The sequence below is a fragment of the Pholcus phalangioides genome, unplaced genomic scaffold (genome assembly GCF_987345545.1).
Source record: "Pholcus phalangioides strain wild (caught in Gottingen) unplaced genomic scaffold, Ppha-v1.0 ptg000022l_1, whole genome shotgun sequence".
In the NCBI taxonomy this organism is placed as follows: Eukaryota; Metazoa; Arthropoda; class Arachnida; order Araneae; family Pholcidae; genus Pholcus; species Pholcus phalangioides.
Genome location: NW_028301615.1, coordinates 24,382,645 through 24,407,800, shown reverse-complemented (window position 1 = coordinate 24,407,800; position 25,156 = coordinate 24,382,645). Strand labels below are relative to the sequence as shown.

Genomic DNA, 25,156 nt, shown 5'->3' with positions numbered 1-25,156 from the left:
ATGACTGGAATTTTGAACTACCTAGAATGACGGTAGCAGTCATTTTGAGCACTATAGGAAAAAATTAACAAAAATTATTTTTCTTTACCGAAACTTCTTGAAACAGTATCTATTCAGTCTCTGATTTATTTTCACAATAAACCCTAGTTTGTATATCAACTTTTTGGAATTTTGGACAAAAGTTATGACGAAGACTAATCCAGTGTTTTGTTACTTTGAAAAGAAATTTGACTGATTTTTTGAGCTCTTGTAATTTGTGGCTTCATTTTCATTTGGCAGTCCACTGACAAAGTTTGAAGTACAATACGCTTGAAAAATTTCCGAAGAGGCTGAATGTAGGGAATGAAAAAATATTAATAACCACCAAATCCTGAAATATGTAACATAGTGTACATAAGTAAAACAGCTTTTCGATGCCAATCGCATTGTACACTAAATGTATTGATTTTGTCGAAAACATCTACACTCATCAGAACAAAATAAAATTTCATAACTTCTGGCAGAAATTTCCTTTGTCTGCTATTCTAATTTTATTTGTGCATGGAAAGCTACTCAAGACCTAGATTTCCTCTTCTTACCAACTGTAGAATTAATTTTTTGCTCAGTCAAAAACATGTTAGTTGTAAAATAACGGCTCCCCACATCGTCCAGCAAGGCTCTCTAAGCTGGGATCTTTAGTGAGGTCCTTCTACAGTGAATTTATAATGTGAAGAAACAAAAAATGACAGGAATTGTCTCTGTGTCCCAGGTGGAGCACTGTCCATGGGCAAAATAGTGAAAAATAAAGATTCTATCCGCAGGGCCTGTCTATCACAGACAAATAAGGCATGTGCCCAAGGTCCACTAATTTTCAGGGACCCCAAAAATCTGTCTTTTGTATTTTAGTCATTTCCCTTTCATAGAATACAGTCAGAACATTTTGATGGAAGCTGTGAATGTACTAATTTGTATTAGAAATTATACAGAGGAATGTTTATGAGGTACATGTATGGCTAAGTAGTAGCAATATATAACACATGCTATGTGACGATTATCTTTGAATACTGAATGGGATTGTGTTGTATATGAGCAAATACATTGATGTGCTCTTATGAAAAAAAAAAAAAATCTACAAGTAATAGAAACATCTGGAATTAATTGATATGTAATTTATTTTAATTATTTAAAAGTACAATGAATTACATCAACTAAAGACTAGGTAGTCAGAAGATTTATTGCAGAACTGTGAAACAATATAATTAACTAAAGATATTCCATGCAAAATAAATCATAAAAGTAGATGTCACCTTATGAAGATCTTGGAGAGTTGTCAAAATCAAAGACTGCCAAGTTGGATAGGTTTTCGCAACCCAAATAGTTGCATGTGTGGGCTTCTTGACAGGATTTCCAATGTTTTTCTAATGAAATCAATTAAAAACAATCAAAGCAATGAGAATGAGTTTATATGTGCACATAAGTCTACCTTATTTTTTTGTATACAATCAGCAGGCTATACAATGAGTATTTTGCTTATTGTGAACCTGGATGAAAAATTTCAATCTGAAAATAGTGATACTTCGGCTAACAAAGATAATTTGTTATGGAATCCTGTTCACACATCAGCGAAAATGCAATTTCCAAAACATAGAAACTATGGAAAAATGTTTAATTCGTTCCAGGAACTGTCCGAAATTTAAAGATTTTTTTAATACCACCAAGCTCTAAAAAAAAGAAAAAAAAAACTTATCAGGGGCTGAAGTTAACAGCTTCAAAATTAGATAAATGGAAATCACAGGAAGATGAGATACTGATCTTTTTATTTTCTACTAAATGCGCACAATCAATAAGTAGATTGCAGCCTGACTCAAGTTTGTAGGTGTCCCCATCCATTTATGATTTGGTCAGCTCATTTCTGTGTCTGATACATTCAGGTGGAAAGCAGATGAACAAGTTTCTACAGGGTTCCCATCAAAATCTGCTTGATCATTTCCCTGCCAAAAAAAATGAAAAATCCTCTGACCATTTTTTATTTTCCTGACTTTCCAGGTTGCTGGGCATGCTACCCTAAAATACCAAACTGTTCAGTTTAATATTAAGTCTTGCACTGAAACTGAAAGAATGTGTGCTCTGAAAACAGACCTCTTTTTTTCATTTTTTTTGCAATGCCTTCTCTATAAACTAAATCGTTCATTTTAAATGAAATGGTTAAAAAAATTTCAGAAAGAGAAGTGAAGGTGAATCTGGAAAAAAAGTCTGAAATGGACGCGAGTTAATCGAGCTCGAGTGACAGTAATTCTGATGATGATTGAACAGCTTCACAACAGGATGAAGGTGAATTCACAGGAAGATAAAAGATACTGAAAATTTTTTCATTTTTTACCCTATGTACAAAATCCAGTCAGGTTCGTATTTGGGGTCTCCAGTAATATGTTGTGGTCAGCTTATTTGTGATTCAAACTCTAACACCACTGAATCCCAAGAAATCACTAGGAATTTGACACACATGATGAAATGTGGTACCCCATTTTTTACATACAGATAATTTTAAAAAGCAAAATCTATTTTGCAATGCATTTGAAACTTACTTTCGCCTTAACATTTGGCTGCATGTAGGCCTTCAAACGTATCCGAAACTCATGAGCAGCATCCATCAGATAGTTAGAAGATTTGATAAGAATATCATCTATTTCACCAGGAACAGGCCAAGAAGCATTCAAGATGCTCCCTTCCTAAAGATAAAACAAAACAAAATCAGAAAAATTTGTTGAATGATCGCATTTTTCATGTTTATAATTCAAAGACATCAGAATTAAAGAAGAAGCTAATATCAGTAGAAAAATTATACTAAATTTCATGTATGTCAGAATTCCACACTGATGGAATTTTATGGTGGTATCTGTAAGATGGCTGTGAGGCAGGCTGAATAGGATGACCTTGCTGCCAAACACTCTTTCCAGATGAGAGTCAAGATGAGAAACAAGGTTTAGCCCATATGGTGGACTATTTCCTTGACAGAACAACATACCCTGTGGAATAAGCCTATCGTGCCTCTATGTTATACATGAATTTGTATGCATTTGGTAGAAAATTGTTATTAAAAATATTTAGTTTACCTCATTAGATTGCGAAATTGCTTTACTATTTCATCCTGCATAGCCTGAGATGTGTGCGATGCTGATCAAAGCACCGTTTCAATTGTGGTTGCCAGAATAACTTTTACATTCCAAATTATCAGTTCTTGTGAATGGTTATGCAAATCAGATCTGAAATTTTTTTATTGGATGTTGTGTAAATATATTTTTTGAGGCAGTCCATCCATGGAGAAGGGATGTGCCGCTACTGTTTTTTATAGGTATAAATATATCCTGCTAGCGATGGTCTGTCTGCTTGTTCTTGTTGTTCTAAATCATAGTTTCCCGACCTTTTTGGTCCCATCGCCCCCCCCCAACGTAATATAACCCACAGGATGCTATGTCATACCTGTAGCTTCTACCCCCCCCCAGCATATTCCATCCCCCCCAAGGGGGCGTTAAAGTCCACATTGGGAATCACTGTTCTAAATAATAGTTTACCAACTCCCCCTTGGAGAGTTTCTCATTTGCCCAATTAGCGCAATTGTCTGTGATGCTGTAGGACTATAATCCTTTTTGAATTTCCCTTGTGCAGTGGCACAATATCGGCTGGGCTGGACCATCATCATTACTGTCATCCGGCTTTGTAGCTGTCTTTCATCCTGATCTTCTTGGTGACTTTTCCCGATAACCTGACCCTCTCCCAGTCATGTAGCTGTAGTTTTTAAAATGCTATACAACTTTGTTAAATTTTAATTAATAAACTAGTTATTCGTGGAAATTGTTTTATTTGTCTCTCTCACTTTGTATCACTGCACCAACTCTCCGAAAGGAATCCTGGGTTGTGTAACAGCAGATGTTACACGCAGTTCTTTGCCAGCTTGTTCATATCAATTCAACAGATAATCCAATGGCAAATGTGTGTATGCCACTAGAGATGGGACGAATATTTGGCTCATTTACTGAATATTCGGTTTGGCTGAATAATGCTTAGGTATTCTGCCAAATGTCTGCGTAAATCTAAGCAAACAAACTTAATTTAAAAGAATTATATTAATCGGAATTTTTTCCATAAATTAAAAATTTACTGATTATATTTTATTGTGCTGTGTATATCCCTTTCTGTGCAAGAGGTTGCGTCAAGATGAATTTCTAGAATAAAGAAAACATGAAACTGAAAATAGAATCCTACTGCAATAAGGTGGAAGTAAGAGTGAATTGTATACGCAGGTTTACTAACTGATGGATGCATCTAGACAATATACAAATTGAGCTACTGAAAGAGGCAAAGAACATCTTTAGAGGAAAAATAAGTCATAAATCTTATGATACATTACTAGCTGAGAGAAAATACACATATAATGAATGACATTTTTTTAATTAGATTTAAAATTGTAACAAGCGCTGAAAATAAAAATGATTCTGTAAGTAGTTAAAGTACAATATATCATTAAATTTGATTGTCAGCATCATGGCAACAGAAATCTTTCAATTACCAGTTTTTAATATTTATTTAAATAGTAAATTGCATGATTAAAATTCAATATAAAAATCACTTGAAATTACCATTAATTTTATTTTCAATTAAAACTGCCAATTTATTTATAATTGTGTATAATTTTAAGGAGACAGATATTCAGTGGCCGAATATTCGACCAAAACATTAGCATGATGTTTGGTATTCAGTTATTTGGCCAAATCACTATTTGTCCCATCCCTATGTGCCACAATATATATATATAGGCACATCACTGTACTATGTAGCGCAATGTCCTAAGACAGTGCAATATTTGGACACATACAAGAGTAGTTGCTAGCTGTATAAAAGAAAAAGGATCTTACACTGCCTGATGAAATCCAACATAAAGGCAAACCTCTTGACATTTTTGCAGGCGAACCTGCCACTATTGCATACCAAGAGGGAAAGTAACTCTAAAAGCCCGAACAGAGAGAAGAGCCCTCTTTTACATAACACAAGGGTGTATCTTCTTTACTGATGTGGTCAAGATCAACAAGAAACTAAGTGTACACCAAGCCCTCCACAAAAAGCAGAGTATAGCATCTCAGACATTGGGCAAGAATGCAGGTGGTGATTTAACCAAGACAGAAAAAAACCAATCAGGCGTACAATCACTATTAAATCAAACAATTTTGAAATTTTATATTTCTTCATAAATATTAATTATTTTTTGTAATAAAGTTCCAAGATGGTCCAACAAAGGCAGAAAATAGAACCTGGGCCATGTATGGTTTGTACAGAACAGTGGCACGTTATGCCCTATTGTAGGGGTTCTCAAACCTTTTCCACCCGCGGCACTCCTTTCTCTAATCAACGTTTATCTACAGCTCCCCATAGAAGTTTAACAGTGTCTTTTTGGAAAAACTTTGTCAGAGCCGAAGCTCTGCTGTGCCCCTGTTGAATGTTGGCGGCACGCAGTTTGAGAACCCCTGACCTATTGGGATTAAATACTGACTAATAATACTAATAGTGTGTTTTAAATTGAACTTAATCTTTAAATTTTTCAAGAGCAATCTCACATATATATATAAAAAAAAAAAAAGAAACACAGCTGCCAAAAGAGATTGTAGCTTTGGGGGCCATCAAATTCAAGTTATTCAAGTTCAAATCATTATTGTGCTTTGTATCAAGTGCTTTCCGTATAGACATCTTGATTGTGGCCGCCTGGTAGTTGAGTGGTTAAGGAACTAGCTTCTCACTGTGCAGGTCTGGGTTCGAATCCTGGTTCGGGCATGGATGTCTACTAACACTAACAAATTTCCTGGATGGATCATGCTGATCTCTTGGGAATACGTGAGGATCACATTATCATTATTATATTTATGTTAAAAGGGGAGGGGAAGAATAACCTTTTATATTAAAAAAACTGTCGAAAAAGGAAAAAATAATAGGCAGAGCACAGAACTGCACAACTAGTGGAAGATTCTGATCAAATCAAAACAAGGAGAAACAAAGGGGGAGAAAAAATTATTTTTGCACAAGGAGAAGGGAAGGTATATAAAGCATAATTTGTAAACAACATATACGAGTGCTGAGAGAACACATCAACTGCCCTATGCTTCAGCTCAGAATAACAAACTGGAGGCACGAACGAAGTGATGGTTTAAGACAGTGATGGGCAAACTTTTTTAGAAGTGGGCAAAAAAACAAAAAGAAAAATTTTTTGGTGGGCTGGACATATTGGGACATTGATTCATACCGCATTTTCCGGCATGTTGTAAAACTTGAGGGACATCAGCTTTTTGAATTTAAGGGTCTGGTCCATTCCCGGCAAGCTGGGAAAGTGAGCTTTAATGAGGATCACAATTTACATTTAACCAATTCAATAGATATAGATACAGTATTTAAGAATTTTCGAGAATCTTTTCCTAGCAAGATGGTTTCTCCAGCTGTTTTCAGGTGTGTCGGCTAGGGAGGGGGGGGGGGAGGGGGATACAGTTACTGGAATTTTATGCTCAGAGATGAAGTGGGCTGAATGCGTTAACACAACCGTGGTTTCATTGTAAATGAGACAATATGGGGTTATGCTTTACAACTGTAAAAAAATAAAGTAAGCAGGTATATTTTTACAATTTTATGCATATGTGTTTCACTTTTTTGCATATGTAGAAGTTTTCAGATCAATTTTTATTTAAATTCTCACAACTATATTTTCCCATATGCAAAAAAGGGATCATTTCCCTTTAATGACTTTTTTCAAAACATTGAAATTAAAAATTCTGAATTGAATTTCTGCACTATTATTTCTAAATCAGTGGCGGCCGGATAGAACCTCTAAGTGGGCCGTAGTTTGCCCATCATTAGTTTAAAAGATTTCTGCTGTACTATTAAACTCAGATAAATTTTGTATGTGAGTAGAGTCAGTGCCATTTACTTACTTTGCCAATGATTTGCCAAATGTGCTCACACAAATGTGGGCATATTGGTGAAAGCAAGAGAGCCTGTGTCTCGATGAAAAGAAAAACTAAGTCACAATTCATTCCATCTTCTGCTGTCAACTCACGATATTTGTCCCTTGCAGCCTGGAACTCAAAGAAACAAACTCTCAGGGCTTCTTTATACAACATCTTCTCATAGAATTCTGCACTTTGTTTAATTGTTTGGTTGATTTCACTGAAATAAAAAATAATTCCTTGAATAAAAATGAATGCTGTATAATATAAACAAGTTTTTTTTAAAATATTAAATCTAATCTACCAGGTAAAAGAAATCACGAATTTGTAGTGTGACAATACGAAATGCATAATCTCAATTGAATAAAACAAAGTATGGGATAGAATTTGAGATATTCTATTCATGAGTAAAGGACAGGCAGAAATATAATTATCACCTGATGAATACTCTGTCATTGAAAGAATCGCATGGGCCAGTCCTGAGAGTAAGTCTAGTGGATAACATTTCTTTTACCCATTCTAAAAATGCATATAATCTTAATATTCCTGCATCTGCCATGGCCTCAACAAAATTAGCATCTTCTATTCCATCTCCAGCATCAGCAAGAGCCAACCTCATACCTGAAAACACAAAATAATTATGTGCTAAAGTATTTACTGCAATTTTTAATTAAATTGAGATGTGGTGAATATGCATGCTCTTATGACATTTCTGAGAATGAAACAATGAGAGAGCAACAACAAACTTCAGCTAGTGTTGAACTTAATGATTGTGAATTCACTGGTGATATCTACAGATGTCATCAGCGAATTCACAATCATTGAGCATTCATTATCATACAAGCAGAAAAGGGAGGAAAAACATGTGCAAAATTCACAGACAACAATTCACCAATAGAAAAATTCACAGCACTTCAGATTATATGAAACCTCAAACTTATGAGACTCGAATTATCGAGAATCAACTATAGTTATTTTATGCTGTTGAAAAAATACCCCCTCCCCAAAATCGAGAAGAGAGGTGAAATGAATCATCAAAATTACTTTTTTTGGGTAGCAATGTTTCACTGTATACACACATTTTTAGGAAAAGACTCATATTTGAGAGAAGAAACATCATCGCTGAATAAATTATTATTATGGAGTAATTAGGTGCTCATTTTTAGACTGGTTTTCAAATAAAAACATGTCTTTTCATACCAACGAATACAGTATGTTTAGCATTGGTGCAGTTAAATAAAGTTGTGAACTCACCATCAGCAGAATACTTCTTGATTGCTTCAGATAATGTTAGAAAATTGCCAGTTGATTTTGACATCTAGGAAAAAAATAAATAAATATTAGGAATTTCTGAATCAATCCTACAGCATACAGTTAAACCTCTCTTTCTCAAAACTCTTAGACAAAAAAAAAATTCTGAAAAAACCCCCTGCATTTAATGTACTAAATCCATGCATTTGCACCTCCTATAAGCTAATATAATTTTGAACTCTGTCTTGAAGTATTTTTTGAAAAACTCTATCTCGATGGCCAAGTCCTGATGCTAATAAAAATAAAAAAAGATTTTTTTTTTTCACAATGTAAATCTGGTTTCTTTCCGGAGGTGAAAGAAACTGATAAGAAAGGACATTTATGATAGAATCACAACCCATTATGATGATAGATGTCAATCAAGGACATACACTATAATAGATGGGAGGGGAGGGTTTGGCAGTTCACTCAAAACAAGTGTAGTGGCATAGGCGAGACCTCATTGGGTAGACTATCGCCACCCCCTTTCATCCAAAGAGCTTGTATCTGCTTATAGCGCATGACTGCATAACACTCATAAGCATATTACGCTTAACATTGGACATAATGAATGGGTTGGATCATGGACAGGGATCAAGGAATGTGATACAGATCAGATCTGGTAATTTACTCAAACTCCAGCAATTCTCAGAACAATGCTGAAAAGATGAAACTCCAGAATATTAACGACATAGCAATTAATAAAAAACCCTTGAATTACCGAAATTATTGCTAAATGTATGGCTGACTCGGGTGACAAAAATACTGCAGAAGATGATCCAGCGAAATCAGAAAAAGTAACAGTAAAAAATGCTGAACGTCCTGTAAAAACAATGCCTCATTTTCTGCAGTAAACTCAGAAGATAGGACCCAAATTATTCGAAGCTCTTGCTAGTGATAATATAGAAGATGCTGTGAAGGCTCAGAGTAAAAAAATATACTTAAGCTTACAGATTATTTTAAATAAGGTAAATAAATGAAAATTGCATTAAACAAAAAAAGTGTATTTGCATATAATGTAATTAAACATAGTGTAACTTGACAAAAAAAATTAATTAGAATGTAGTAAAACTTAATCATTTAGTTTTTTTTTTGTCAATTTAAATTTTCTCTGTATTTGGCGTTTTTCCTTTCTTATGCAAAACTTGGAAACTATCTCGAAATTTTTGTATGCCCCATCAGTTTCGAGATAAGAGAGGTTTGACTGATGTAGTAGAGCTACTTCACCAAACACCAACTCTGGCCATATCGCTATATATTGCCATTAGTGAGATGGGTTGGAAGTGAAGGCGCTGTCCATCGGTGGTCGCCTCGAGTTCATTAGGGAAAATATCTTATCTATATCCTCCCTTGGGTTCGAACCCGGGACCCTGACAGCAACCTTCACGATGGTAGACGAGCATCTTACCACAATGCCACTTGGGCACAATGTATTAGAGCTAGCACAATTCATAAATTAAATAATTTTATAATTATAATAAAAATTACTTTTTCAGAATTGAGAAGCAAATGTCCATTTGCTCTGACACCTCTGGGGAATTTCTGAGGTTCATCAGGCCATATTGCACAATGGCTGTAGATGAAATAAGTAAGATGATTTGGAACAAGATCTTTTCCAGAGCACCTCACATCAACTGGATACCAGAACTCGAATTCATTTTTCAATTCATCTAACACCACCTTCGGTATATTACACTTCTTTGGAAGAGGAGCTTTTTTGAAGAAAATATAGTCCCAAACTTCTGGAGTCATGTCTTGGGGTCTAAGGTGAATAAATTTGTTTTGTAAAAATTATACCTTGAATTTCACTGTAATAAAACATGAACATATACTGTATTATGTATTTCCTTCAGGAACGTTTCAATATCTCCTTCAAGATATGAAGTGAGGTGTGTCCGTTTTACATGTTCATGTACCGTATCTCCCCTTGCATTAGCCAGCATGCCGCCAAACTCGAGGGACACCAGATTTTTTAATGTTGGTGTCAGGTCCGTTCCCGCCATGCTGGGAAAAACAAGGTTTAATGAGGATCATATAATGCATTTAGCCAATTCAATGGATTTTTATAATAAGGATACTCAAGAATTTTTCAGAATCTGTGATTAGAATTTACTGGAATGCCAGTTTCCCTCTGTTTTCTGGCATGTCAGCAAAATGCAGGGCAATATGGTATGATGAATTGCAAATAAATTGAATATTCAGCAAATTTTACTGGAAATAAAAGTTTGTAAACAGACAGAAAAATATGAACTTCAATGGTTACATACTTGATGCCTTTTGGCGAGCCTTTCAGACCATCCAAGCTCCAATGAATCCCACCTTGAAGTAGATGCGCCACTGTATAATAAGCCATGTATATCGTGGAATCAGATAGAGATTCGATGAGCCAGTTTTCATCCCAAGGTAGTCTCGTACCTATACAAAATTTAAAAATACATGCAGTCAAATTGTTATCATGATGCCTCTAAGTTATGATGCCAAGGAATTTCTCGCTCAAGTGAAACCCACAGATTGTGAATGAATTCCAGATCAACTTCATGAACACAAATACAATGACACATTTTTGATTTTGTCTAGCAATGAAATGACAAATTTTCATTGTTGTACATACAAAACCAAAAGTTTTGTATGTACAATATTATGTATCAACTTGATTGGATGAAACAAAATAAAAACCCTCTGAATCACTAACCTAGACCATATGTCCGTGAGCAAGCATATTCATGAAGCCAATCGAGGGTGGCTAAAAAGTTCTTCCGGACTTCTTCAGAATATGTATTCATTTGACTTAGAGCTTTAGTCGCTTGTGCTTTCCATGCCGGTTCCCCGTAATCTAAGTACCTAAGGGAAGGAGGGTGAGCAACAATTTAATAAGTATATCTTCTGTGATAACTGATAGGTCTAAAAAATAAACCTATTTGAATTTTTTCTCAAAATTCCCTACTTGGTTCATATCACTATGTATAAATTACGAAACAAGTTTTTACATACAGGTGTTGGTAATTAACCGACACTACTCTTGAGTCATCTGTAGTTTGATCTAACAATCTGAACGACACCAAACTTGGTAGGGGATTAACAATCACGTGGGGAAGAAGGATTTCACTGAAATTTTTTTTTCTTTATACGCCCCACGAGTGGAAGAGGGGGGGGGGGGAAATTTGAAGAGTTTTTCTATTAAGGCTTGCAATTTTTCAGAACTTTTTTTATATCCGTTAAACTTTGTACTTTTTTAACAATTTCTTGACACCTTATTTTGTCTCTTTCAGGGTTTTCTTCAGAAGGGGGTTTTTGACCAAGGGTTCTTAATGTTTTGTGTTCCATGGATGATTCCCACCAAAACAAATAAAATGAAGAAAATGAAAGCCACACAGACTCATTCACAAAATATTCTGTAAGAAAACAATGAATTAATTGTTTTCTCATCCAAGCATAGGCGGAGATAGACTTGGAAGTCTGGGGAGGGGAACACACGATGGTGATGATGTCATTTCATATATACATATACACATTTGATCAGTCGACTCCACTTTGACGCTTGGGGGGCAATGCCCCTCACCCCCCACCCGTATCTCTGCCCATGCATCCAAGGTCACGACTCCCCCCAAGTCACTCTCCAAGGACTCTCATGTGTGGAAAATTCCTTGGCAACAATTCACTGCCAGAAAATACACAAACATTAATCCCATTGTCACGCAATTTACCAAATTTCGACATGGCATTTCACACCTAAGAAAATTCACTAAACACCCACTCTGGCCATATTGCTATATTGCAATTTACTGCCATTAATGAGATGGGTTGGAAATAAAAGTGCTGTCTATCAGTGGTTGCCTCAAGCTCGTTAGGGAAAATATCTTATTTATAACCTCCCTCAGGTTTGAACCTGGGACCCCGACAGCAACTTTTACAGTGGTAGACCAGCATCTTACCACCACGCCACTTAGGTGCGAGAAAATTCACTGACAAACAATTCATAGACTAAGTTAGGTGAGTGAGCCAGTGAGCAGATGAGTGGATAATTGAGCAGGTGAGCAAATGAGTAGGGGATTGAGCAGGTCAGGTGAGCACGTAAGTGAGGGAGTTAGTGAGTGATTAGATGAGTAGGTGAGCGGGTCAATCATAAAATCTCTCTCTGACTCACCCTCTTACTCGATCACTCATACAAATACAACACCACAACAAGCAAAATGCCCAATGAGGTGGTAGAAAAAGATGCCGTATAGTTAATCACCCTGTCATTCATATATAGTTACTCACACAAACTGTCACTCACTCACTGGTGACAAACTATTGTCAGTGAATCGCTGAATTTCCCTTCTGTGATTTTTGTGTCTGTGAATTTTATGTAAATCAAAACCTCTGGTTAAGCACCACTGCTTTTGACTAAGTAAAGGACCTTTTCGGCTCCCTGAACATGAATAGGAGTTAACTTTTTGATTAAAAAGAATTAAAAGTAATGGGGGAAACAGATAGAACTTGGGGAGGCACAAAAACCTCTGGGTTGCAAAATTTAAAGAGACAAAGCAAAAAAGAATTTCTACAGTAAAAAATTTTTTTAATCAAAATATGAAGTTTCAAGGGGGAGGGGCACCCCGCCTAGCAAAAAGTTTTGCTGATGGCTCTGACATGGGGACATCAGGATTTCAGAGATGCTTTGGTGGGGCTATGGACTGAAAAAGATTGGGAACCACTGATTTAGAACAAAAATTTTGTGGAAATGTCACAGAATTCTTTCCCCCCATGTTGTCTCATTAGTCCCCCAACCAAGTTTGGTGCAATTCCGGTTGTTAGATCGAGCTACAAAGGACTCTGAACAGTGTTAGTTTAATTACAAACAGCTTGTACAAACACAAGCTAATTATTCTGTGCTTAATGATGAAGGGATGCTCAAAAATTTAGATTTTGGATGCAAATGGGTTAATCATACAGTAGTACATATCAGAAACAATTATTTTTGTAATGAATACTAATCAAGCACAACCAAACTCTTAACATGAGAAGGGGAAAAGCCTGGCACAGTTGTTTGCATTAGCCATTACTCATTAGACTAGTGAAAAAATAAAAATGCAAAAACTAATGAGTACCATCATGTAAATTAAAAACATGTAATAAACTATCATAATGAAGAGAATCTTTTTTTAATTCACTGTAGATGTCAGAGTAATTTACTGAAGAATAAAATCTAACTACAGTTTAATAGAAAGAAATAAAATCATAATAATAAAAAATTTCCCAACATATACAGGGTGGACAAATTCATAACTGAATAATTTGTGAAATATTAAATTTTCAATGTCAACCAGTTGAATAGCAGATGGGCAATAATGTATCTTAAGTTTGCAGATGATTTTCAGTGACAAGGCAATTTTTCATTGCAGTCGCAAAGTGAATAGACAAAATCTCAGGATTAAGAGATCAGCAAATACTCATACTACCTAGACCAAGTGGGCCATTTGTGGCTGGCTGATCATAGCTTAGTGACTTGTCGGCTTCATAAAAAATGTCAAACGTGGCCCACGTCGTGCAAAAATATATATACATATACAAACATACAAAAGTATAACAAAATATTTCCTTGGACATTGAACACTGACAATTAACTGATTTTTGCTGTGATAAAAGATGAGATGGGGTTGAAGAATGTTCCAGGGTTTTGCTAAAAAAAATGAATGCACTATTAGAATTACAGGTTTCCATGTCATTTGTTATATATTACACCCGTCATATACATAAAATCAAAGGAAAGGCTTTTGGTCTAGGCCAGTGTTTTCCAACGTGGGCATTAACACCTGCTGGGGGAGGGGGCAATAGAATGGTCCAATGGGGCAGTAGAAGCTACGAGTATAACACAGGATCCTATGGGTTAGCTTGCATTGGGGGGCGATAGGGGAAAAAAGTTACCGAAGAAGGGGGCGATGGGACAAAAAAGGTTGGGGACACTGGTCTAGGCAGTATGAGGATTTGTTGATCCCTGAATCTTGACATTATCTTTTCTCTTTGGCATTCGAATGAAATGTTGCCTCGTCACTGAAAATCACAATCTATTTGCAAACTTAAGTTACATTATTACTCATCTACCATTTAACTGGTTAATATTGAAAAAAATGATATTTTGCAAATTATTTAGTTATGAATTTGTGCAGCTAATTTGCATCTAACTTTTATACTTATCTACAGCTTTTCTTACCACTGATCACAAAGAGCAACAACACACTCATCTCCAGAACGGGATATCACTTGTTTTTCAGGCTCCATATATATAACAGCTTCTCCCTATAAAAATGATGGTATAGATAAATATATAATCACATGAATTTATAATTAATAGCCACTGTATGCAAGTGATGTTAAGCATTTGCTGAATGCTTTTCTTTACCATTTTAGTTAACCTTCCAACAAGCATATATAATCATTGACCATTTTCTGCATATGAGAGCTTATTGGACTAGGACCTAAAAGTTTACTGTTAATTCTAAACGACAGTATTCAACTTCCGAATATCATTTATGTTTTACCAAGAACAGGCGCTGTGAGATGAAACGTGAACTAGACTAAAATACTTTCTGAAAAAATTCTTAGTTTTTTCGAAATCACAAGTGACTTATATTAGCTTATTCTGTTTTCAGGGGGTTCATACTCATAGCTCATAAAAAAATTTCCCTGACTTTTCCAGTCAAATTTTCAAAATATTTTAGGTAATTCTTTAATTGGAAATTTGATATAAATCAATTAATTATTTTTTTATCATAATATCCATAATTGTACATTATTAATTGTTACATTTTTTCATATATGCATTTAAGCTTTTCAAATACATCTGATGGAACATAATCAAAGAATCAAGATTTCCTTTTTTTTGCAATAAAAACAGTACCTTAAAAATTTCTCCAACATGAACTTTGAATTACTATAGGATGAATAGGACATCACTAACTTCAGTGCCCACAAGATTTAAGCATTCACTGTTGTTTCCTTTGGGACATAATTAGTCAAAGATGTAGTTGGTTTCCCTGCATCACAATTCTTTGCAACTATAAAAGATTGGCTTACACTCTCCACTCACATTAGGGCTAGAACAAAAAAGTTATCAGGGGTTGTTTACAATCCTCTTTGATTTCACATGATTGGCACGGCTCTGAATAACTTGTCTGATCATGTTGCTCAAATTAAATGTTTTGCTGCAAAGCAGACACCATGCTTTATATGCATCATATTTGACTGCTTCAATCCAATGAGCATACTGAACATTCAGGTTTTTATGCTCCCATTCCAGACTGAAAACAATTTTCTTACCACTCATTGTTTACAAATAAAAAATACCCACATGGAAAACTTAATACACACATGCTTCATCTGGCATTGCTCACAGAAGTCAACTTACAAAATTATTGAAACTGAGATTTCCTGATATTTTTACACATGGCTTTTTATGATGCGTAGTTGCATTGTTAACAAAAGGTGTAGCAACAAGCTCTTCCACACACTAGCTTACAGAATCCTTATTCCTCCTTGGCTGTATGAGGTTTTTCGAATTCCAATGTGAGATTTATGGATTATCAATATTTACAATATTATCTGATTGTAATTTACATTCCCAATTTCCTTTTGAGAATTTATTTTTATTTTTATTTTCTTGCTTTTGATCAGACGAAAATTATGATTTTCCAGTTCCGTAGCCAGAAATTTTAAGTTTTAAGACAAAAATGGGTTATTTTCCCTTATTTCCCTAACTTTTTTAGTAAAACAAATTCTTCCTCTGACAATTCCAGGTTTTCCCTGACCCATACGAACCCTGGTTTTTAATTTTTCAATTATTATAAAATTTAAAATAAGTTGAAATGTTGAAAAGACGGGGTTAAGAAAATATACCAAAGCTACCAGATGCAGAGTTTAAGGCACATTCATAAATGAGTAACCATGCATACTACTCTTGTTTTGCTGTAGCATTTTCTCTAGCAAATTATACCCAATGACAAATGAAATCCTAGCATCAAGAAAGACTTGAGTTAACTGAATCAAATTCAGATGATTTATTGACTTGATATTAGTTGCAATGTTTTGCATCTCATATTAGCCTATTGGGCAAATTTAAAGTGGGCTATTAAAAATTAAAATTTTAAAATTAATAGCCATCGTGCTTGGTTATTACACATTATTGGACAAAGGCTTGTACAGGCAAAAGCATTCTCTTTTAGATGTGTGAAATTTTCATTTGCAATGTGCAGTTCCCTGGACAGTCGAATTGGCAATGGTTATTGTTGGCAGTGGATAATCCTAGAGGCCAATATTCAATAATCTCTCACATATGCTTGATGAATAACAAATGGTTCTGGTGGCAACATGTAGGCATTTTGTGGAGTATGTTGGGTTACAGCTGAAGTATGAGACGGGGTGGGGGCTATCCTATCAAATAAGCCTTACTGATTGCTATATCCACGAATGTAAGCACAATGGATTCAATGACTTTTCTTCCAAACCGAGTAGAAAACTCTGTTTCTATTGCCATTGGCGATTAACTACTGAATGAGTTGTACTGGAAGTGTGTGCCTAAGTTTGATTGCATATTTAGTGTTGTGTCCCATCCCATAACTCTTGGGGTAATATAATAATAGATGCGGTAATTTGTCAGAATCATTTCCCAATACATGCACATTCACTATTGATACCAAGGCACCGCTAGCTCTGATATGAGAATACTGCTCTTTTCCCCCCAAAACTTCAGTGGCATCTAGAATGAAATGACCAAATCAGATGTGGAAGTTGCTTTGAGTTGGTGGCAAACGTGCCAAAAGTCCCAGTGAATTATTCTCCAAAAAAATGATTCTCTACTGTTAATGTGAACAATTGTTACTCACAGTAGCTTGTTACATCTATTATAGATACCACAGGGATGTCTAACAAACACCACATTGATTTACTCTTTTATCGCTTTAGGCAAAATGTGACCAGCTTCTCATAACAATGCTCTTCCAGGACCACTGCTGTCAACAGCTGTATATCGTAAAGAGACAACTTGCCTTATCCTCTCTGCAATTTTAAAAGTAGAAAAAATATGCATTTTCATGAAAGCACAGGACACAGCCTCACTGAAAGTCGATGAACATTTATATTGAATGAAATGTCACGATGAGAGGGAACCGAGAGAGAGGGAGCTGCAAGGTATTTGTTTCAGCTACTCTAGTAACAGATATCTCTCTTGTATGGGAAGAGATTAATGTAATTTTTTAAATAACGAATTCCCTCATTACACAAATTAAAAAAAATTGATACATTTTTAAAAAAGTCCAAATGAGAATACCCTATTAATCATGTCTTTCTGAATCTGTTTCTTCACATCTTGAATTTTGCTTCCTTTGTAGTTGCCAACAAGCATCACCTAATGAAAAAACAAATTTATTTTTTTAAAATAGTTTCTACCACACCCCTTTCAGACTATTTTTTAAAATAAATAATTAGTAATCAATGATTTTTTAATCATAGAATTTTCAAAATGTTTTTGCATTTTTGATACTATAAAAACCCCATTAAAAACATAAATGTCAGCAAATTTTTATTCTTTTAATTTTTTTTCACAATTTTTTTTTTTGTTAAGAAATAATTTAATTCAATTTTTTTCAGCCAAGATAATGCAGTGTATATTCATTCATCTTCACGCAAATTTTTTTTTCAAGAATTTTATTGCTAAATTTTATGTAATAAATCACACTTTTCCCGCAGGTACTGTCTCCTAGAACAGTGATTCCCAGTGTGGGTGTTAATGCCCCCTGGGGGCAATATGATGTTCCAGGGGGGGGGGGGCAGTAGAAGCTACGAGTATAACATAGGATTCTATGGGTTAGATTGCGTTGGGGGCGATGGGAGAAGAAAATTTCTGAAGACGGGGGCGATGGGGCAAAAAAGGTTGGGAAACTATGTCCTAGAAGCTATCATAAAAACCCTCTGAAAGTTAAACTTTAAATGCTGCCTTCTAATGAAAGTGGTGTGACAAATTTAAAATATATCTATCAAACTTACCAATTTCATTTAAAAATTATACATAATCACACATAAAGGTGTGTATACATTAGTGCAGATCATGCAATGAAAGCATTTGCAATTGGTTGTTCAGTAAATTGTACGGTATTGTGAAAGATTCTTGAGCTGTTTCAACTGGACCCTACTGGAATTGGTTTTTTAAATGAACACAAAGGAAATTTGTGTACCCACGAATGGATTAGAGATACTGCAGGCAGTTGTATGTAGCAAGATCAGCATGCTAATGTATACGTGCCTTGATAAGTGATAAATTTAGTCAAGTTCAAACTCAGAGATGATTAGCAATCATGCATAATTATAATTTATCATATTCATTGTAACATATACACACACATATTACACCTTTCAGTTAATATAGTTCTGTATCATAAAATTGGCCATTAAAAAGTTGCCTGGACAAAAAAAATTTGCCAAATGAAAAATTTTAAAACAATAAAATAGATTACAAATAATTTAAAATAGATGTTTTGAAAGGATACTGTTAATATGCATATGTGTGGTTTACTTATGTTCAAGAAACAATATTACAATATACTGACCCCTTCATAAAAACCTTTCAAGTAAACTTTTTCTTTGGCTTCCGCCAGCTTGTCTTTGTCGTTCTGGCTTTGTATTTTGAGTTCTTCACAAACTGTTTGAGCAGCAAGGCTCCCAAAACCAGGAATATCGAGTATTGGAACCTTAATTAACAAAATAGACCATCATAATGTATACAAATAGTTTTTTTTGAACTACTACTACATTTATCAAGGGAGGAAACAAAGGTGAAAAAATTACTGGATCAAACTTCATGACCATTTCATCAGTAATGTTATACTTCTTCCTGAGCTCAGGTTTCTTCTTCAGATCTTTCAATGCAGCGAAATCATCAGGCGAGTCTGACGGCACACTGGTAACAACACCTGTGCCTATAGAAAGGCATAGAATTTTAACAAAATAATCCAGAAGGAAAAAATGGCAAAAACAAGAAGTATTAAGAGCATAACTAAATTATCAACATAGTTATAGATTCCAGAAATTGATATCTCAGTTTTTATGGTAAGAAAATAGAATTAGTTAAAAGGCAAGGGCATTTTCAATTATAAAAAAAATATGAAAAGATCATTTAAAAGTAAAAAAGGTAAACGCTGTAAGTGCAGAAAAAAAAAAAATATACATATATATATATACGGGGTGATTATAAAAAACTATCCCGACATATGGGCCCCTAACTGTCATACCATTCACAGAAACTGAATGAAATTTTGGCATAAGGTATTTTGAGGTATGCGCTCAAGAATGATATGGAAAACAACAGTGTCACTCTAACAGCAAGTTTTTTGTATTGGAATGCGATCTCCATACTGAAAAACACTAAATAGCGTTGGAATGGCACCTGTAGCACGAAAATCCCCGGAGCTAGGCAAGGAAAAAGGACTTTGCCGTGCACCAGAGCATTAATGTTCGTTTCATTCGTCACACCATTTCTTCGGCTGAGATCCCAGCCTGATTAGTCCTCCACAAGGTCATGTGGAAAATTTGTGAAACACAATAAAATGCTTTATTTTATGCTGCTTCTCTGTTCTTATTGGTTGTCCTCACTTTTAGCCTATCCACCGCCGGTGATTTTCATGCTACAGTTGCCGTTCGAACGCTATTTAGGGTTTTCACAATGGAGATCACATTCCAATACAAAAAACTTGGTGTTGCCATTTGATATTTTCGAAATTTTCTCACTGTAACCGTAACTGTTAGAGTGACACTGTTGTTTCCCATATCATTCTTGAGCGCATACCTCAAAATACCTTATGCCAAAATTTCATTCAGTTTCTGTGAATGGTATGATAGTTAGGGACCCATATGTCGGGATAGTTTTTTTATAATCACCCTGTATATATATATATATATATATATATATATATATATATATATATATATATAAACACTTATGGGAGTGTGTTGGACAGTTGCGTAGAGTTAAAATTCAAGACAGACATGCATTTTATCTTACACAAAGCAACAGACTTTATTTACACAACATACTCGTATTATGTACAGGACAAGAAACGAACTGAGTGATAACTCAAATTATCACGCGATGGCCCTTCGAGCACATACAACATCAAATCACTGCTCTGGGTGTGACTTTCTCTTCCTGCATGTGTAGGGGATGGCATCACATACAGTTTTTTATGTTTAAGTATCAAATGAGCAATGCTTTTAATGTTATCAATGTGAAAAGTGCCTGGTAATAATTCAAGGTCCTTCATAAATGGTTCAAAAGAGCGTGTGTAAAGAGGTAGGAAATTTGAAAATTCCTAGAGACAGCAAAAGCAGTTTTTTACGATTTCCCAACCATGGACTGAGATATGGGGGAGGGGGCAGCATCAATGATGGAGCCAGCTGATCTAATGCAATAAATTTACATCATCACGCCACTCCCAGCATTCATTATCATGCCCCTCTCAGGCCTTCATGTCTACCTCTGCCTCAGGGCAGTCTTATGGGGCACCCCGGATCAAGTGATTTATCTGAGGCCCTACCTGGCATATTCTCAAAAATTTCAACCAGTTGTAATTTTTGTGACGGCCCCCTCTTCTCTTGAGGCCCATGCATTAAGACGGCACTGCTCCGCCTATGTTCCCAACACTTTCCTCCTCATTTGGCACTTACAGAGCATTTACTACTTTTACCTGCCAAATGATAGGTCATTAGGATATTTACAGACCTGTCAACCTTTAGAAGGCAAAAATCCTGTAATTTTTCCTTATAAAAATCCATTAATTTTTTTTTGTGCTACAATAAAAGCCAACATAAGAAGTGACATACAGGTATAAGGCAGGGCTTGACAGATCGGGTAAATATTTATGCACCATTTAAATTTTATAGCACCAAGCATCCCCCCCCCCAACAAAACTGATCCAAAATGTATTCTTTGACCTTTATAGGACTTAAGGACCCATTTACCAGCTAGCAGACAGGCTGATATAATTTCAAAAAATTTTGTGGCAGAGATTTCGATTCAGTTATCAAACATAAAAAAAACCTAGGGGCCGATCTCTATTTTTTTATTCCCAATGGTAATTGACCTGGTAACTGGAATTCGTTCAGTCATAACATACGGTGACAATATTTCAGGGTACATTCTTGTTTTTCTTCATTTGCTGTATGACTATTCTAAACTAATGTCTATTTTTTAAATGATGCTTCCTTGAACGATACTTTTTTCTTTTCTGACGGTACACTGTCCAGGCACCATCAACAATCGCAAATTTTATCCATTGCCTGGTTAAGGGGATGCGAGATGTTGGGTGCGTTATTATTCGTGTACACATACTACAATAAAACACATTATAAAAAAATACATACATAAATTGCCACGTCACTTCCCACACAACACAAAATGATACCATAAATTTTTTTTTGTTTCAACATTAAATGTTTTTTCCGTGAAATCATTCTAATTAACAGATTCAACTAGCGATGTCCTGTATTTTTGGAACACATAGGTCCAGATTTTTCATTATCTTGACAATAACATATAGACAGCATAGTAATACCTATTGCATTATTCTACCAGCTGTCTTATAGTCAAACATGCATAAAAAAACACTTTCAGCGTGAATGGGCCATCATGTTTGTTTGCCTTCATAGATTTGGATGGATTTGGCCACCCTTCATACAAGATACTGTTTACGCGATGCCATGTTGCAAGAACTTTCTCATGGGGAATGGGGTCACTTTCTTAAGAAAAGAAACAATAGCATTGGAAAAACAGCAAACTCAATGTTTCTTTTTTTCATTTTTCAAGTTTTTAGTTTTTTCATGCCGATGGCAATAATTGAACCCCAAATATATGAATTCATAATCCAGAAGCCTCATGATCATTAAGAAATCTGGTATTGCCAAGTTAAATCCGGAAAGTTGGCAGGTCTTAAGTTAAAAGTTGTATAGAATTAAATCAAAAAAAAAAAAAAAATTATACAGCAAAAAAGAAGAGAAATCTTCAAAAAATAATTTCAGGTTTACATTATGGTACATAAAAAACCCACCTTTATCATCTTTAATCGTCATCATTGGGAGTGTATATATTATATCATAACTGGTCATTGGAGCTTTCAAGGGTAAAGCCAGGATGTCCTGAAAAAGAAGTCACTATATTGCTAACAAGCACATTCTTATCTTAGCTAGCAGAATTGAACACTAGATTGTCATATACAGTAATACGGTCATGTCTCTCTTTCTCAAAAATCTGTATAGGAATAATTCGGACAAGAAAAAAATTGTTGCATTTACTGTACTAAATCAATGCATTTGCACCTCTCTGTCTCGAAGTAATTTTCGAAAAACTCTATCTCGAAGGCCAAGCCCAATGATAGTAGAAAAAAACACTGAATTCCTTTTCTCCCAAATTAAATATGGCTTTTCTCCAGAAGTGAAAGAAACCGATAAGAACAGATTTTTTATATAACAGCCCATTGTACTGATGGATTTCTTCAATTATAGGGGAATATTATGATTGACAGGAGATGGATGCCACGTGAATGGCTTGTTCAGCATGGCAAAAGGTCAGCCAACAGACAATTCAAAATTGCTTCAAAAAAAAAAAAAAAAAAAAAAAAGCTGCGGGTTTGGAACCAGTTAGCTACTGATGAAGGATCAGGTCTGGTGGATCACTAAAATTTCAATGAATCTCAGTACAATGTTTAAGATGAAATTTCAGAACATTAGGGCAGGGGTTCTGAAATTGTGTGCCCTGGTTGTGTCAAACTTTACTGGCAGAGCTCGAAGATAAGCATTGAATAGGGGAAAGAGGTGCCTCGGGTAGAAAAATTTTGAGAACCCCTGCATTTAGGGCATTACTAAACACACTTGAAGTTAGAAATTTCATTTTCTGACTTTGTGGAAATGAACAAAGTTTAATACAAACTTACAGCACCTTGACTGATACTTCCTCCTAATCAGATCATGGCCCCCCCCCGCTCTGTCTTAATGAAGAGATTTTAGCAGGTAGTAGAAGAAGACCCGAGCCATGCTACTTTACTGCACACCAACTCTGGTCATATATCACCATACGACAATTTCCAACCATTGGAGTTGTGTGGGAAGTGAAGGTGCTATCTATTGGCGGTCACTCCAGGATCAGTAGGTAAAGAACTTATTTTCGGTGTTCTTCGCGTTCAAACCCATGGACCTTGACAGCAACCTTCATGGTGAAAGATGAGCATCTTGCCACTGTACCACTCGGCCACTACCTGGGCCATGTTGGAAGCTGTGCATGTATGTGTTGTGAACCTAACATGAAGTCTGTTTATGTGTAATGCTTGTTATGTAGTGCTGCCATTTGTTGTCAATTTTTCTAACTATGAGTAAAGAGTAATTATTGAATAATTGTATCATTGTAGGTCTGTTGCTCTCTGTGACAAAACTTTTCAATGAGGAGATCGGCTCACATTCACGCCTCAAAGTTCGGAGCCACAGAAAGTCAACTTCAGCCTACCACTATTGTGCCACCAGTGGGGTTCGAATGCGGGTTCTCGTGATGCGAGTCTGTCACTATGACCACCCGACGACCAGTGGATATTCTTGACTGATACCAAAATTATTGCTGAATGCATGACAGACTGGGTAGTGAAAATACAGCAGAAGCTGTTCCAGAGGAATTACAATAAAAGTAACAGTGAAAAATGCTGAACACATGCTATAAAAACGCAGCACAATTTTTTGGAGAAAACTGAGAAGATAGGGCCCAAAACATTTGCAGCTCCTGCTAATACAGATGAAATTGTGAGTGCAATGGATAGAATTTGTGCTCCAAGAGCAAAAATATGCATCTATCTAAGCTTACAGATTATTTCAAATAAAGCATATCAATAAAATTGAATTGAGAAGAAAAAAAATATATAGTCAAACAAATTTTAGCATTTTTGCATATAGTGTGATTGAACACTGATTGTGTAACTTGACTAATAATTTCATTAGTACACAGTAAAATATAGTACAATGTGTTTTTTAGTTTTTATCATTTGTTTTTTTTTTCCTTTTTTAATAAAATACTCTGCCTCGAAATTTTTTTTGGTTTAGTCAATTTCAAGATAAAGAGGTATGATTGTGCTCCAAAGTTGAGCAGTAGGTGAGACTGATAATAGTTAAGCAAATTGAAGGGCAAAATTACACGTAAATACTGTAAGCAGAAATACAGTCAATGAACCCTATTATTCCATTGAAAATGAGTGTTAGATCAAAAATAAAACGAAATAGGATAGTCTTTACAATAGGGAATCATTTTACCATCGTTGCAGTAAAATGGTTGCTATAATGCAGGGTCACTACAATGAGTATCAATTGTATTAGTTAATTGAGAATGTTTCTGAAAACTCCTGCCTTTAGGTGGAAAAAATGTAGGTGACATTACAGTTGTTTTTATATACAGAGTACACAGTCCATACTAAAAGTTCTGGAACTGATTTTTTCCCCACAGTGCTACTGCAGTGATTTATCTATTTATCAATGGAATTAGAGAGACCACGGATATTGACCAAGGGCATTGATTTTTTTTCTCTTAAGCATTCAGAGACAATCATTCATCTTGAACGTATGGGAAAAGACGGGTTACAGTGAGTTAAGATGATAGAACAAAACCCAGACTCTATTTGTACCTCTCAAAAATCAGTTTTGTTTGACTGCTCATGGTGTTCTTATTGACTGGACAGTTCTTCACGCTTGCTTGCTTGATTGCTACATTATAATTTGATCATTGTTTTGTTTTAGCCAAGAATCTTATGGTTATAGGCAACACAAATTATAATTGAATTCAGGTAGGAGACACTTTTCATAGAGAATCATGTAGTTCTGAGTTTGCTAAAGTCATGATATTATGTGTTAAT

General features: G+C 35.3%; 1 protein-coding gene across 1 annotated transcript in view; it reads right to left on the bottom strand.

Annotated features, from left to right (window-relative positions):
• Positions 1 to 25,156, bottom strand: part of LeuRS (Leucyl-tRNA synthetase) — a 50,426-nt gene that overhangs the window by 9,220 nt on the left and 16,050 nt on the right. The window contains exons 10-22 of the mRNA XM_089249343.1: positions 22,322 to 22,409; positions 19,068 to 19,198; positions 18,830 to 18,970; positions 17,554 to 17,631; positions 14,443 to 14,528; positions 10,945 to 11,093; positions 10,520 to 10,667; positions 9,741 to 10,014; positions 8,217 to 8,280; positions 7,400 to 7,583; positions 6,948 to 7,182; positions 2,565 to 2,708; positions 1,287 to 1,397 (exon numbers count right to left, since the gene is read on the bottom strand). Coding sequence (XP_089105469.1) covers positions 1,287 to 1,397; positions 2,565 to 2,708; positions 6,948 to 7,182; positions 7,400 to 7,583; positions 8,217 to 8,280; positions 9,741 to 10,014; positions 10,520 to 10,667; positions 10,945 to 11,093; positions 14,443 to 14,528; positions 17,554 to 17,631; positions 18,830 to 18,970; positions 19,068 to 19,198; positions 22,322 to 22,409 — 1,833 coding nt within the window. The remainder of the gene's footprint in view (positions 1 to 1,286; positions 1,398 to 2,564; positions 2,709 to 6,947; positions 7,183 to 7,399; positions 7,584 to 8,216; positions 8,281 to 9,740; positions 10,015 to 10,519; positions 10,668 to 10,944; positions 11,094 to 14,442; positions 14,529 to 17,553; positions 17,632 to 18,829; positions 18,971 to 19,067; positions 19,199 to 22,321; positions 22,410 to 25,156) is intronic.